The following is a 16,593-nucleotide window of genomic DNA, read 5'->3' on the forward strand; positions in this document are numbered from 1 at the left end:
CATTTCATAAGCTACAATATGGAGGTTATGTGAAGAGACAAGAGACAGAACCAGGAAATGCAAGTGATGCTCTTGCCAGCTGGACAGTTGAGTTATAAGAATGATGAAACCACTCCTCATCCATAAGTGGAGGGAATATTAAATATAGTCTGTCTACGTGATATTGGACCAAAGGTAGAAAGATAGCAAATATCCCATGAGTTGCTAATAGTTTTTTTTTTGTCAAACTCAGAAAAGTGAAAACAGCAGCTCCAAACATTGCAGCAAACATATGCAAAGATACAAGAAGTGTCTTATATTATCATTCTGTAACTGTATATCGTTAACATTAAAAAATGGTTAAAGGTTTTATGCCCCTCAACTAGCTCAACTAGTGAACTGTGGCAGTTGCAATAAAATGATTGAATCTGGAACTTGGACAAACATGTTGTTTTTAGTTTGACTCCACAGATACATATTACATATTGTGAAAATACCCAAACTACAAGCTCACCACGCCTCGCAGCGAGCTTATCGGCTATTATCACAATGTTTGCCTCTTCCTTCTGTAATATTTGACAATTTGTCCAATTTGGTTTTAAAAAGGTCTTAAAAGTAATACAATTGTACCTTTAGAAATGTTGGTTTGTTTACTGTTGAGTGAGAAAACAATGTTGCACATTAAGCTAATCATCTGGATTAGAGCCCCCTTGGGGGTCCCGACCCTCAGTTTGGGAACCTCATGCCTATAGGCTAATCAAACGATAGTTGATTGGTACAGTATAGGTACAGTATTCACATAATACAGTATAATAAAACAGAAGTGATCAAAATAAACCAGGTAAATGTAACTTACCGTAGAATCTCCAGTCTGCAGTACAGACTCTTCAGTCCTTCACAGAGCAGCTCCACTAGTCCTGGGTCCTGCAGGTCGTTTTTACTGAGGTCCAATTCTCTCAAATGGGAAGGATTAGAGCTGAGAGCTGAAGCCACAACTTCAACCTCTGTCTTTCTGAGGTTACAGCCAACAAGTCTGTAAATGCAGATTACATTTCAACAAGCAGTTAAAGGTGTGAAATGAAGACTGAACTACATTGCATATTTACTGTCTAAACTGTGTAAAAGCTGGGCCACAGCTGCAGGCTTTGATCTCGCTTGGAGGCGGAGCACCGACACAACAATAACATTTCATAAGCTACAATATGGAGGTTATGTGAAGAGACAAGAGACGGAACCAGGAAATGAAAGTGATGCTCCCACCAGCTGGACAGTTGAGTTATAAGAATGATGAAACCACTCCTCATTGATAAGGACTATTAAATATAGTCTGCACATAATATTGGTACAGGTAAAGAGATAGCAAATATCCAATGAAGTGCTGATGGTTTTTGGTCAACCCCAGAAAGGGGAAAACAGCAGCGCCAAAAATTGCATAACACAGTTCTGTAACTGTATGTGTAACATTAAAACAATGCTTACGGGTTTCATGCCCCTTTAACAGCATAAAGAAGCTCAACTGGTGAAATGTAGCAGTTGCAATAAAATGATTAAATCTGGAGCTTGGACAAACATACATTGTTTATAAGTTGTCCATAGACATTCAGCTGTACAGCATTGGTAATTGTAGTCATTCGCCATGCAGGCACCACACTTTAAACCCAAACAACATATCTTATAAAATATTGCCAAGAAGTGTTTATTTCAGTGCTGGAGGAGACCCAATTGCCACTCTATTCAAGCTTTGTCACACATGAAGGCACATTTGATTTGGTGGAATTAATCATCTGATACACCTGGCTGAGATGCTCTCAAATCAAGGCGTTTATTTACACAGCCTGTCATGAATCAGACGTGGCTCTTATTTATAGGCAAACCTACACTAAAGAATACAGCAGACATTTAAAGAGCTGAGTGAATGAGTCACATTGATAATAATACTGATCTTGTCTTTTACAGTATATTTTTTGTTCCACTACTCATGAGTCAGTGGGTTCAAACCAATGGTCTGTTGGGGGTAACCAACAGGGTTTTTAGATTCTTAGTTTTATATTTACCCTGCTTTATTGTGGACTGGCCTTCATTTGGACATTCACAAAATACCACCAGTCACTATTTGAGACAGACTATTATTGGATCTTTTATGTCGACCTTAATTTTACTTATAGTGTTAACTTTAATGGCATATTGACTCAAGGATGTTTCTATTCACATGGCTACTAACCGAGCCTTTCTGCAGTTCCTCACAGCTGGGATCAGTCTCCTTCGCCCCCCCTCTGATGTGTTGTATTTGTCCAGGTCCAACTCTTCCAGAACCTCCTCTGACGTCTGCAGCATGACGGCTAGAGCTGAACACTGGGTTTCAGACAGTTTCTCTGTTCTGTTCCCTGACTTCAGGTACTGTTGGATCTCCTGATATACTGTGTGGTCGTTCATCTCTATTAAACAGTGGAAGATGTTGATACATCTGTCAGGAGAGGCGTCGATTCGTAATTCCTTCAGATTCTTGATGGCTTTCTGGATCTCCTCTGGACTGTTCGTTATTTGACATAGTAGGCCTTCTAACAGACCGCAGTTGGACTCCAGAGAGAGGCCATGAAGGAAGCGGACAAGTAAGTCCAGGTGGCCATTTTTACTCTCCACGGATTTTTCCATAGCAGCTTTCAGGAAGCAGGAGAGGGATTTGCTAGTACGTAAAAAGTATAAGTACATGTTAACTCCCAGGAATGTCTTCAGTACCTCCATGTTCTTCTCTGTGAAACAGTGGAACAGGTAGACTGCAGCCAGAAACTCCTGGATGGTCAGATGAACAAAGCTGTAGACAGTTTTTTGGAAGAGCACACCCTCTCTTTTGAAGATCTTTGTGCACACTCCTGAGTACAGCGAGGCGTCTTTCGCATCAAGACCACACTCTTCCAGGTCTTCTTGGTAGAACATGATGCTTCCTTTATCCAGATGTTCAAATGCCAGCCTTCCCAGCTTCAGAAGAACATCCCTGTCAGTCTCTGTGAGCTGCTGTTGAGTCCCCCTTTCTTTTTCTTTCTTGTTCACATCATGAGTCGCATACTTCTGATTCTTCCTCTTTGTTTGAACCAACAGGAAGTGGCAGCACATCTCAGTCAGGGTCTTGGGCAGCTGTCCTATTGTGTGTGTCATCAACATGTCCAGCAGAATGGTAGCAATGATCCAACAGAAGAGTGGGATGTGACACATGATGTAGAGGGTCCTTGATGTCTTCAAGTGTGAGAGGATTCTGTCGGACAGCTTCTCTTCACTTTTCTTTAAAGACTCCTCCTTCTGGGGGTCTGGGCTGGTTTGTTCCTCATCACTGAATCTGTTCCTAAAGTACGTCTCCTTCTGGGGCTCTGTGAAGCCTCGCACTTCTGTCACCATGTCAACATATTCAGGAGGGATCTGATTGGCTGCTGCAGGTCTGGTGGTTATCCAGAGGAGGGCTGAGGGGAGCAGATTCCCCTCGATGAGGTTTGTCAACAGAGCATCCACTGATGATGTCACTGTGACATCAGAAACAATGTTTTTTCGGAAGTGCAATGGAAACCTGCTTTCATCCAGACCATCAAAGATGAAGCCAACTTTCCAGGCAGCGAGCTGCTCTGCTGTGACCTTCTTTAATGTTGGGTGGAAATCATGGATCAGTGAGAGAAGACTGTACTGCTCATCTCTGACCAAGTTCAGCTCCCGGAATGAGAAGGGAATCAGGAGATCTATATCTTGATTTTCCAAACCTCTTGCCCAGTCCAGAATGAACTTGCGCACAGAGAATGTTTTTCCAATGCCAGCGATGCCCTTGGTCAGAACTCTTCTGATGGGTGTCTCTCTGCCAGGGCGGGGTTTAAAGATGTCACAGCAGTTGATTGGTTCGTCATGGAAGGTCTTCATGTTGGAAGCTGTCTCAAGCTGTATCACCTCATGTTGCCTATTAACCCCTTCACTCTCTCCCTGTGAGATGTAGAGCTCTGTGTAGGTGCTGGTGAGGGAGGTTCCAGACTCTTCCGTCATGTGGTCTTTCACTTCATCAAGACTCTCCAAACTGACCTTATAATCTTTCAAATCACCCTGCGGACTGACATCTGAAATGAGAGAAAAGAAGACATTAACATTCAAGTTAATATATCATTTTGCATCTTTACATTATTAATTAAATGCCCTTCAGAAACTATGCAATTTGCATAGAAAAAAAATCAAACCTCGGTTCGAAGTGAAGCTGTTCTAGAGCTATGCCATCTGTGTTCTAGATCTATTCATTCTGTGTTCTAGATCTATACTTTCTATGTGCTTTATTTTTATGTATTCTGAATTCTGAATGATTTTGTCTGGAGGGCCAAATTGTCATGTGAAGCTTGACCAATCCTCAATTCTGCATGCACGGGATATGTACGAGACACACAGAGCCTTCTGAAATGTAAGCATTCAATGTATTAATATGAATTTGTAATTATATCAAGTCTTACTTTGTCCAGGTGTGGTGTGACTGGGTGTCTTCAGTCCAGGTGTGGTTCTGGATCTCTTGGATGCCTGCTCTGTCACAACACGACCACTCCTCTTCCTCTCTCTGTGGAGATGAATAGACAACTTATTATGACTATAGACAATGACTTATCAATATACTGTATATCAATACATATCAATATCATTCCACTCCATATCAATATCAATATGCCTGAAATATACTTAATATAAGTATGCAAACACGCATACTACAAACACATGGTCCAGTTGTACATTGTAAACATGCAACATGTTTTCATCAAAACGGTCCCTGTTCAAATTTGCTTCCATAATGATGACAGTCAGACAGATCACTTTGTCATGTTATAGTGTTATATAGGAGGATTGACATACTGACATTGACATTTAATTTCTGAATGAAAAAAGTGGTGAATTTGAGCATGCGTGAGTGTGTGTGTGTGTGTGTGTGTGTGTGTGTGTGTGTGTGTGTGTGTGTGTGTGTGTGTGTGTGTGTGTGTGTGTGTGCTGATAGTGTCTTGTGTCCATAATGTTTGTACAGAACCAGACTGGGAACAGAACCCATCTAAATGACATATGACACTGTCCAAAATGACATCAGAATAAGTAGTATAGAGCGCATATCTCCACCAGGCCGGGTTGGCTACTGTAACAGTCTCAGTCTTTGACCGATGAAGTGGGCTGCTATAGCGCCACCATGAAAATATAAACATAATTGTCTTCCTTGGCCTTGACACACGCACACATTAGATATACCTGTCCTCGTATGCAGTAGGATAGGAAAGACTGCCTTTATTCCCTATGCTCCACACACATGGGAAAAACTTCAGGGCCCACTCAAGCTATCTCGATTGGTCTCACTAGAGGCATTTAAAGTGCTGCTTGAGGACACTCTACATAGTGAGTGTACCTGCTTTATGTAAAAACTGTTTATGTGTATCTCTGATGTTATATTTTGAATCAATTGTTTGTTGTTTTGTTCATTGCTGTATTGTTTTTATGCTGTAATCAGAGTGTCCTTGAAAAAGAGAGCTTGCTCTCATTGGGCTCCGCTGAATAAATAAAGGAAACAAACGCAATCTGTTTTGCACGAAAAACATTTCTTGGGCTAAAAATGGCCCCACAAGACTATGCTTTTGTGATAAAAAAAATATGAGTCATCACTTCTCACACTATTGTGGGTGCCGTTTTAGCCCAAGGAATGTTTTTCGTGCAAAACAAATGCTTGCAATGGATTCAGAATCATGAAAAAAAAAAAAAAGAAAAAAAAAAGAAAGAAAGAAAAGCAGATATATATATTTTTTTTCCTTTTTTCCCCTGTATAGTAAAGTTAATGGAACACCAACTCTAGTGGCTGATAACACCAATTTAGCTGTGACACAGAAAGGGTTATCATACCAAAATATAATCTACAGATATAGAACTTTAAAAAAATGCATGGCAACCTTTGCCACCTTTCGGATACCGACATCTCGTAAGGCCTATGGACTAACAGATCACTTTGTCATGTTATAGTGTTATATATTGTACAGGAGGATTGACATACTGTGTGTGTGGAGGTCCAGGTTCACTGAAGTTAAGTGGTTGTCCCATTGACCAGTCACTCTTCATAGACACACAGCTGGGTGTTGGAGACTCTGCTCTGTGACCTCTGGAATCATACAAATGTTTATACATTTATGAATGAAAAAGTAAATTTATATCTACACAATCAGTCAGTCTGTATAGTGCAGCTTCACCACTGAACACCACATTGTGATTTGTACAACTTCATTCACAAACTGCACAGTGCACACATAGGTACGTCTGTCTGACAGGTCGTTATGTAAGGGATAAATAATGGCTCCGTGGGGGTTGTCCATAACATCCCGACGGACTGATAAGTTATCAGTCCGAAGGGATGTTATACATATGGACAACCCCCAAGGAGACAGTATTTATCCCGTTTGTTACCCGGCTACAAAAAAATAATAATTTGACTCAAAACTAAAAATGAAACGTATTTCCTTGTTTACAGACGGCTGAAAGTATTCCACAAGTGTTGCGCTGGGCATCCCCCCAGCGCGACACGGTCGCCTTGGAAAACATGGAAGTGTTGATTAGATAGTATCCATTTTCTGATACTGCGTCGTCTATTTCTCCCTTAAAAATATTTTTAAAAACATTCTTGAGAGCAACGTTTAGTTGTAAATGTAGCTGTGTGTTTGTTTACATGGCTGACATGTTGGATACAGCACAAGATTCACGCAGTGCAGCTGGACTGCAGCAGGTGTCTTTGATTGGCATATTTTCTCATGCCAATAAAGCTCCTTTGAAAAATTGATTAGGCAGTGGTCTGTTATAGAGCAGAGCGGTCTGTTATCCAGAAATAACAGACCTCTGATTTCAGCGATTGACCAATCAGAATCAAGCATTCAAACAAGCCGGGTAATAACGAGAAATAAAAGTCCAGACAGGATGATAACCCAGAGACAAAGCCGAGGGGGTTAATAACTGATAATATAGATAAATATTGAACAGGGAGGATACGCTATTACAATGTATTGCTTTGTATTAGTTTAACTTTACACATGAGATCACTTTTTAATGTTATATATTGTACAGGGGATTGACATACTGTGTGTGTGGAGGTCCAGGTTCACTGAAATCAGGAGCACGTCCTTTAGACCGGTCACTCTTCATAGACACACAGCTGGGTGTTGGAGACTCTGCTCTGTGACTTCTGGAATCATACACATTTTTATACTTTTATCATGTGAATAAAAAAGCAATTATTTTTGTACTGTATGTAGTATGAGAGAGTAACACATGTTTTAGTTTTGGCTCTTCAATGTTGAAACAACAGGAAAAACTACCAAAAATAGCAATAGAAACAGTAATAAAAAGGGCTTACATAGATAGATACAATATAAGAGTAACATAGTGTGTTCCATAGGCACAGTAGGTAATGTACACAATCAGGTTTAGTGATGAAAAATTACGAGTCATCACTTTTCACACTTTTGTGGGGTCCGTTTTAGCCCAAGGAATGTTTTTTGTGCAAAACAAATGCTTGCAATGGATTCAGAATCATGAAAAAACCCTAATTTGACCCCTCATATGCTACTTAAAGCTGATATTTTTTTCCCCCCTTTTTTGCCTGTGGGCCTGTAAAGTTAATAGAACACCAACTCTAGTGGCTGATAATACCAATTTAGCTGTGACACAGAAAGGGTTATCATACCAAAATATAATCTACAGATATAGAACCTTTCTAAAATGCATGGTAACCTTTGCCACCTTTTGGATACCGACATCTCGTATGGCCCATGGAATAACAGATCACTTTGTCATGTTATAGTTTTATATAGGAGGATTGACATACTGTGTGTGTGGAGGTCCAGGTTCACTGAAGTTAAGAGGTTGTACTATTGACCAGTCACTCTTCATAGACACACAGCTGGGTGTTGGAGACTCTGCTCTGTGACTTCTGGAAACATACAAACGTTTATACATTTATGAATGAAAAAGTAAATTTATATCTACACAATCAGTCAGTCTGTATAGTGCAGCTTCACCACTGAACACCACATTGTGATTTGTACAACTTCATTCACAAACTGCACACATAGGTACGTCTGTCTGAGAGGTCGTTATGTAAGGGATAACTAATGGCTCCGTGGGGGTTGTCCATATATAACATCCCGACGGACTGATAAGTTATCAGTCCGAAGGGATTTTATACGGACAACCCCCAAGGAGACAGTATTTATCCCGCTTATTACCCGGCTACAAAAAAATAATAATAATTTGACTCAAAACTAAAAACGAAACAAAGTATTTCCTTGTTTACAGACGGCTGAAAGTATTCCACAAGTGTTGCGCTGGGCATCCCCCCAGCGCGACACGGTCGCCTTGGAAAACATGGAAGTGTTGATTAGATAGTATCCATTTTCTGATACTGCGTCATCTATTTCTCCCTTAAAATATTTTTAAAAACATTCTTGAGAGCAACGTTTAGTTCTAAATGTCGCTGTGTGTTTGTTTACATGGCTGACATGTTGGATACAGCACAAGATTCACGCAGTGCAGCTGGACTGCAGCAGGTGTCTTTGATTGGCATATTTTCTCATGCCAATAAAGCTCCTTTGAAAAATTGATTAGGCAGTGGTCTGTTATAGAGCAGAGCGGTCTGTTATCCAGAAATAACAGACCTCTGATTTCAGCGATTGACCAATCAGAATCAAGCATTCAAACAAGCCGGGTAATAACGAGAAATAAAAGTCCAGACAGGATGATAACCCAGAGACAAAGCAGAGGGGGTTAATAACTGATAATATAGATAAATATTGAACAGGGAGGATACGCTATTACAATGTATTGCTTTGTATTAGTTTAACTTTACACGTGAGATCATTTTTTAATGTTATATATTGTACAGGAGGATTGACATACTGTGTGTGTGGAGGTCCAGGTTCACTGAAATCAGGAGCACGTCCTTTAGACCGGTTACTCTTCATAGACACACAGCTGGGTGTTGGAGACTCTGCTCTGTGACTTCTGGAATCATACACATTTTTATACTTTTATCATGTGAATAAAAAAGCAATTCTTTTAGTACTGTATGTAGTATGAGAGAGTAACACATTTTTTAGTTTTGTCTCTTCAATGTTGAAACAACAGGAAAAACTACCAAAAATAGCAATAGAAACAGTAATAAAAAGGGCTTACATAGATAGATACAATATAAGCGTAACATAGTGTGTTCCATAGGTACAGTAGGTAATGTACACAATCAGGTTTAGTGATGAAAAATTATGAGTCATCACTTTTCACACTTTTGTGGGGTCCGTTTTAGCCCAAGGAATGTTTTTCGTGCAAAACAAATGCTTGCAATGGATTCAGAATCATGAAAAAAACCTAATTTGACCCCTCATATGCTACTTAAAGCTGATATTTTTTCCCCCTTTTTTTGCCTGTGGGCCTATAGTAAAGTTAATGGAACACCAACTCTAGTGGCTGATAACACCAATTTAGCTGTGACACAGAAAGGGTTATCATACCAAAATATAATCTACAGATATAGAACCTTTCTAAAATGCATGGTAACCTTTGCCACCTTTTGGATACCGACATCTCGTATGGCCCATGGAATAACAGATCACTTTGTCATGTTATAGTGTTATATTGTACAGGAGGATTGACATACTGTGTGTGTGGAGGTCCAGGTTCACTGAAGTTAAGAGGTTGTCCCATTGACCAGTCACTCTTCACAGACACACAGCTGGGTGTTGGAGACTCTGCTCTGTGACTTCTGGAAACATACAAATGTTTATACATTTATGAATGAAAAAGTAAATTTATATCTACACAATCAGTCAGTCTGTATAGTGCAGCTTCACCACTGAACACCACATTGTGATTTGTACAACTTCATTCACAAACTGCACACATAGGTACGTCTGTCTGACAGGTCGTTATGTAAGGGATAAATAATGGCTCCGTGGGGGTTGTCCATATATAACATCCCGCCGGACTGATAAGTTATCAGTCCGAAGGGATGTTATACATATGGACAACCCCCAAGGAGACAGTATTTATCCCGTTTGTTACCCGGCTACAAAAAAATAATAATTTGACTCAAAACTAAAAATGAAAAAAAGGATTTCCTTGTTTACAGACGGCTGAAAGTATTCCACAAGTGTTGCGCTGGGCATCCCCCCAGCGCGACACGGTCGCCTTGGAAAACATGGAAGTGTTGATTAGATAGTATCCATTTTCTGATACTGCGTCGTCTATTTCTCCCTTAAAAATATTTTTAAAAACATTCTTGAGAACAACGTTTAGTTCTAAATGTCGCTGTGTGTTTGTTTACATGGCTGACATGTTGGATACAGCACAAGATTCACGCAGTGCAGCTGGACTGCAGCAGGTGTCTTTGATTGGCATATTTTCTCATGCCAATAAAGCTCCTTTGAAAAATTGATTAGGCAGTGGTCTGTTATAGAGCAGAGCGGTCTGTTATCCAGATCACTTTTTAATGTTATATATTGTACAGGAGGATTGACATACTGTGTGTGTGGAGGTCCAGGTTCACTGAAATCAGGAGCACGTCCTTTAGACCGGTCACTCTTCATAGACACACAGCTGGGTGTTGGAGACTCTGCTCTGTGACTTCTGGAATCATACACATTTTTATAACATAGTGTGTTCCATAGGTACAGTAGGTAATGTACACAAGCAGTCAGTCTACAGTGCAGCTTCACAACTGAACACCACATTGTGATTTGTACAACTTCATTCACAAACTGCACACATAGTAACTGATAATAGAGATACACAGGGAGGACACACTGTTATTAATGTATTGTTTCAACCGTCAAGTCACAAGTTACTATGAAAACCTCCACCGGCTGTCTGTCCCTCCGTCTGTCTGTCACGTCACGTCACGTCATGTTACATCATGTCACATAACGTCACGTCACACTTTTGGCCCTACTCTTATCTCAGCCACCGTTGTTCCTATCCATTCCAAACTTTGCACACACACTCCTTGGCTGGCAAATCACAACCTCTGCCCCTGATTTCTCAGATGCCCCTCTTCTAGCGCCACCATGAGGCAGGTTTTTGCACAAAAAATAAATTAGACACTGCTCCTACAGATTTTGCCCTAAAATCACGCAAAGCGGTACACAGTATCTCTAAAGACATGTCATCAACATGGATCTGTCCCATTTCCCATATTCCCTCCTGATTGGCTACGATTGGAAACTTCTAAAGTTTGTGTATGCGACGTGACGGTCAACCAGTGTGGTTGTCGCGACCCGAGTCACACTTGTGTATCCAATTTTTGTTCCTTTTATGCCCATTTATGGAGATCCCTGATGTCATCAATATTAAGTCGATCTGGGAATTCCCAATGGACATATTGTGACAGTCTCTTGTTTCTAAAGGGCGCTTAGGGCTTCCTACCAGTAGTGCTATATATTGTATAGGAGGATTGACATACTGTGTGTGTGGAGGTCCAGGTTCACTGAAGAAAGGAGGTTCTCCCATTGACCAGTCACTCTTCACAGACACACAGCTGGGTGTTGGAGACTCTGCTCTGTGGATGTGATGTTTGTCAGCTTCCTCCTTCTTGCTCTCCATGTTGCTCTTTATTAAACCTGTCAATAAAATACATCAGAAAACACAACATGCTAGAGATGGAAGGCATTAACCATCAGCATCCTTTACTGTAGATGCACGCACATGCACGCGCGCACACGCGCGCACACACGCACACACACACACACACACACACACACACACACACACACACACACACACACACACACACACACACACACACACACACACACACACACACACACACACACACACACAATGAGGCAACAATATCACCAACATAATGCTGAGACTACAGTAGATGCAGATGCATGCAGTAGCTCTTGTCAACCAGCAGGGGTCCTACTAGACCACAGAGTAGAAGAGCAGGAGACACGGCTGTTGCAACAACAGAACTAACAGCGGTGCGGTGGTTGGGTGCATGTGCACCACTGGTCTGAGATAGATTTTGGAATAGTTTAATAATAATAATAAGAAATAATACTATTAATTAACATACTCTACCATGGTTAAAATAATGTTTATTCACTAAACAAAGTTATGGACTCCAGCTTTGAGTTTGAGATGTCGACTGGTTCAGCAGTTCCTTTAATTAAATAGGTGTATTAATTATTTTCATGATCGGATTAATTTGATTGTAGCCTAAAACTTTTCTTAGTAAAATACTACATTCACAAACACTAAATATACTCAAAGTAAACCACACCCTATACTGACAACGACAGATGGCCATCTCCTCATAAATCACGTGGTTTACAGTAAACTGGTGAAGTAGTTCCACCATAGAGGCGGGGATAAAGTCTCTTTGCATGTTGTAGATCCGGTCTGCAACGGAAACACTGCGTGTATGCATGTGTGTGTGTGTGTGTGTGTGTGTGTGTGTGTGTGTGTGCAAATGACCGGATACAGTAGGAGGGCTCTAGACCGGATCACACTGTTAACTCACAATTGAAACCAACCATGTGTCAGCCGTTTAGAAAGCTCTCCGAGTGGAAATCTTACGCGGGGTTACCATACAGTATATATAAAGGGGGTTACCCTAACCGTGATAAAGTAAAATAATGTCATCGTTATACCAAATCCACGTGTCATTAATTATAGCATTAAAAAATATAGATAATTATTTTCGGAATGCTCTGCTCTTGCCTCTTATGTTCTGTTCTGTCTTTGTTGGTGGTGACAATCATAACCCCAAAGAGCAAATAATCTACAGCCAAGCAAACTACACATGACATGAGGTATTATTATGTATTAGTAGCCTAGAAACCATGCTAGGCTAGAAACAGTTTTTAGAAACTGCTTCTCGTTCTGTGTAAAACTATGTGATTGTAGGCTATAGTGATATTAAAACAACACTTACTTTATGTTAAGTTTCCCCCCTCTGTTTTGTTGTGTGATTGCCCAGATGTTAAGTTCAGTTATTGTGTCTGCATCAAAATGGTTGCCTGTCTGTTTCTACGCACTTTCTTTTATAGCCTACTGTTGCCCCGCCTCCTCCACAGAGTCAGAGAAGGCAGTGAAACAAGTCTACTGTAGCCAGGGTTTCCCAAACTCTTTTGGCTCAGGGCACCCTATACATTTATTTTCATCCGAGGCACCCCATACATTGTAGGTTCATAATTTTCCCTCCCACCTAATATTTATGCCATATTTTAGTGATTATGTTTTGCGAGGAAAACGTTTTGATAATAGCCATTTTGATTAGAAAAGACTGAAAATAACTTTGTAGGTCTACTTCAAGTTTAACATGATAGGCTACTAAATATTTTTTAAGTGTCCAAATGAATTCCAAATATTATCAAATTATCTCGCGGCACCCCTGGACTGGTATAGCCTACCTGCCAACTCTGCATTTTACAGGTGACTCCTTTTATTTGACCATTTCTCCTGCTTTAAGGGATTTTATCCTTTTTGAACACATACATTAGCCTACACAATGTTCATTGCTGTAGCCTAATAATAGTCCCTTGCTTTTCATATGCAAATCACCTCTCTCTCTCTCTCTCTCTCTCTCTCTCTCTCTCTCTCTCTCTCTCTCTCTCTCTGTGTGTCTCTCTATGTCAATGTGGGGCCTTTAAAACAAACTGCAATACTTATGATTAGTTAACTTTCCATCACTGAGAATGCAGATCTCCAAACTGCAGACAACTTCAATAACCATGGAAAGTTTGACTGGGAAAATGTAAGGATCAAAGCCACACACGGTAGGGTGAAATTCAACCGAGACAGAGCTGCTGGTGCCGAACCCGAAATTAGTTAGGCTCGTGCACTATTAGAGTGTGAATCGACCCTAACTTTACGTTAGGTTTTAGCCCTTCTGTTTTGTTTTGTGATCCCACTATGTTGTCCAGGTGTTAAGTTCAGTTATTGTGTCTGGATCAAAATGGTTGCCTGCCTCACACACTGTTTCTTTTATAGACTGCTGTACTGGAATGCTCTGCTCTTATGTTCTGTTCTGTCTATGTTGGTGAAAAGAATCATAACCCCAAAGAGCAAATAAAGACAAGCAAACTACACAGAGAGGTATTATAGACTGAGAGAGGTAGACTCGTAGTAGAAATCATGGTAGACTAGAAACTGTTTTTGAAACTGCTTCTTGTTCTGTGTAAAACTAAATGGTTGTATAGGCCTATTAGGCTATATTAGTGATATTAAAACAACACTTACTTTACGTTAAGTTTTAGCCCTTCTGTTTTGTTTTGTAATCCCACTATGTTGTCCAGATGTTAAGTTCAGTTATTGTGTCTGGATCAAAATGGTTCCCTGTCTGTTTCTTTTATAGACTACTGTACTGTAGGCTACATGCTGTTGCCCCGCCTCCTCCACGGGTAAGGCAGTGAAACAAGACTATACCTGCCAACTCTCCTGCTCACTGATATGCAGACACAGCCATTAGGCTAAGGTTCATTTGCATTGCAGTGTCTCTCTCTCTCTCTCTCTCTCTCTCTCTCTCTCTCTCTCTCTCTCTCTCTCTCTCTCTCAGCTTCAGTAACACCTAGAATTCGAACCTGGGTCTCCTGCATTAAAGTCCAATATCTTAACCATTAATCCAAAGGGATATCCCTATGTACTGAGGGAGATACTACACTTTTGAGGCCACCAGGCTGTGAGACACTCTGTTACACTTCATCTCTCTCAGTCTCAGCTATAGGGGTCCCTGTTTCATCTCTCTCTCAGCTAAGGGGTCCCTGCTTCATCTCTCTCTCAGCTAAGGGGTCCTTGGACTGAAAAAAAACATTAAAGAGCCCTACTTTAATATGTAATTCATACACAGTGCACAGTTTTCTCCGAAACCATACACAATAATCCCTCCAAAATGCATACAGTGTGTTATATGAATGTCAATGTGAGGCCTTTAAAACAAACTGCAATACTTATGAGTAGTTGACTTTCCATAACTGATCTCCAAACTGCAGACAACTTCAATAACCATGGAAAGTTTGATGAGAGAGTGTTTGACTGGTAAAATGTAACGATCAAAGCCACATTCTTCATGGTAGGGTGAAATTCAACCGAGACAGACCTGCTGGTGTTCTAAGTGGGATGAATCCGGGTCACTTGAGGACATGCAGGATCATGTTCTACCAGCTGAACCAGTTCTTTGTTTGGCAAACACTTCTGTTTTCTATTACTGACTCCAGGGGTGGAAAGCACCTAAGTACATTTACTCAAGTACTGTACTTAAGTGCAATTATGAGGAACTTTAACTTTACTAAAGTATGTCTAATTGACCCGTGATGCCGTCATCCTTTGCTGTGTGTCATTCCCCATCTCTCTCCCCATTTCCTGTCAGTCTACTGTCCTATCAATAAAGGATTAAAAACCCTGAACAAATCTTTACAAATAAAATAATAATAATAAAAATTGAAATGGAACATTGTGCATAATGTTTTGGTACGTTTAGGTAACAGACTGTCCATACAGTGTTGTCCATACATCACATCATCATCAACACACTGTCCATACATCATCATCAACACACTGTCTATACATCACATCATCATCAACAGACTGTCCATACATCACATCACTCATCAACAGTAATCAGCTACAGTCACAGAAGACAGAATCATAAGGAAAATGCATGTATCCATGAGTTCAATGCCACACCATTATTTTTTTATTCATTTAACTTTAATAAATGTATTAATGGATAATGTATTCATGGGCGGCAGCCCTTGCTGCCCATGCAGCATTATGCTATCTCTGGCCCAATTCCAAACCGCTCCCTTTAGTGACTTACTGACTTAGGAACGCGTTCATGTGAAGTAAGTAAGTCAGTCAGCCAGTCAGCCAGCCAGCCAGCCAAGCAGCCAGCCAGCCAGCCAGTCAGTCAGTCAGCCAGCCAACCAGCAAGCCAGCTAGCCAGCCAGTCAGCCAGCCAGCCAGTCAGTCCGGCCTGCCCACCCAGATGACATTAACAGTTACAATCACTACAACATTATGAAGTACATTAACACAGATGACATTAACAGTTACAGTAACTACAACAGTATGAAGTACTGGAACACACATGACTTTAACTGTCAGTCCATTTGAGTTTGTGTATAGCAACATTGGAATGCATCTGTGATTCTGGAATCCCATCACAGGTCATCTCTACTCTGTGTGATGGCCCTACTTTATACAAGCCTTATGTGTCCAATTATGATTACATCTAAAGATGCTTTTCTTTCATTCACGTTTGGTGAATATAGCCTTGGCCAGGAACATTTGATGTCTTCAGGCGGTAACCATCGATCATCAGGTGTTTCGACCCGTGAACAGCTACACCCTCCTGATGGCAGGGTCGACAGTGGTGGCCAAGTAAGTCACTGCCCATCTCCTCATGACCAAGGCTAAACTCCTCCCTCCAACTCCATAAATTATTGTTTATTTAAACCAACAAGAGGCTGGAGGTATTGGGTGGGTCCCTCCTGAGGTCTTGAGGTGACACGGGTGCGTAGAAATCTCCAGTTTCTACGTCCAACTCTTGTATGATAGGTTAATTACTCATATTTTGTATGAATTAGTCTGGTGTCT

At 40.7% G+C, this 16,593-nt stretch overlaps 1 protein-coding gene across 7 annotated transcripts in view; it reads right to left on the bottom strand.

The window, feature by feature from the left end:
- LOC308293397 (NACHT, LRR and PYD domains-containing protein 3-like) overlaps positions 1 to 14,348 on the bottom strand; it is a 28,555-nt gene extending 14,207 nt beyond the window's left edge. For 2 of the 7 annotated variants that reach the window (XM_080735884.1, XM_080735890.1), the window contains exons 1-11: positions 14,239 to 14,348; positions 11,453 to 11,609; positions 10,516 to 10,620; positions 9,653 to 9,757; positions 8,899 to 9,003; positions 7,829 to 7,933; positions 7,082 to 7,186; positions 6,011 to 6,115; positions 4,449 to 4,549; positions 2,201 to 4,067; positions 836 to 1,012 (exon numbers count right to left, since the gene is read on the bottom strand). In XM_080735884.1, the coding sequence (XP_080592010.1) occupies positions 836 to 1,012; positions 2,201 to 4,067; positions 4,449 to 4,549; positions 6,011 to 6,115; positions 7,082 to 7,186; positions 7,829 to 7,933; positions 8,899 to 9,003; positions 9,653 to 9,757; positions 10,516 to 10,620; positions 11,453 to 11,592 (2,915 nt within the window). In that variant the 5' untranslated portion in view covers positions 11,593 to 11,609; positions 14,239 to 14,348. Of the gene's footprint in view, positions 1 to 835; positions 1,013 to 2,200; positions 4,068 to 4,448; positions 4,550 to 6,010; positions 6,116 to 7,081; positions 7,187 to 7,828; positions 7,934 to 8,898; positions 9,004 to 9,652; positions 9,758 to 10,515; positions 10,621 to 11,452; positions 11,610 to 12,931; positions 13,004 to 13,409; positions 13,506 to 13,866; positions 13,936 to 14,238 lie in introns of those variants that run through there. The other 5 variants (XM_080735888.1, XM_080735886.1, XM_080735887.1 and 2 more) reach the window with 5 other exon arrangements.
- Between the last annotated feature and the right edge of the window lie 2,245 nt (positions 14,349 to 16,593).

The sequence above is a fragment of the Nannobrachium achirus genome (assembly GCF_963921795.1).
Source record: "Nannobrachium achirus genome assembly, chromosome: 10".
NCBI lineage: Eukaryota > Metazoa > Chordata > Actinopteri > Myctophiformes > Myctophidae > Nannobrachium > Nannobrachium achirus.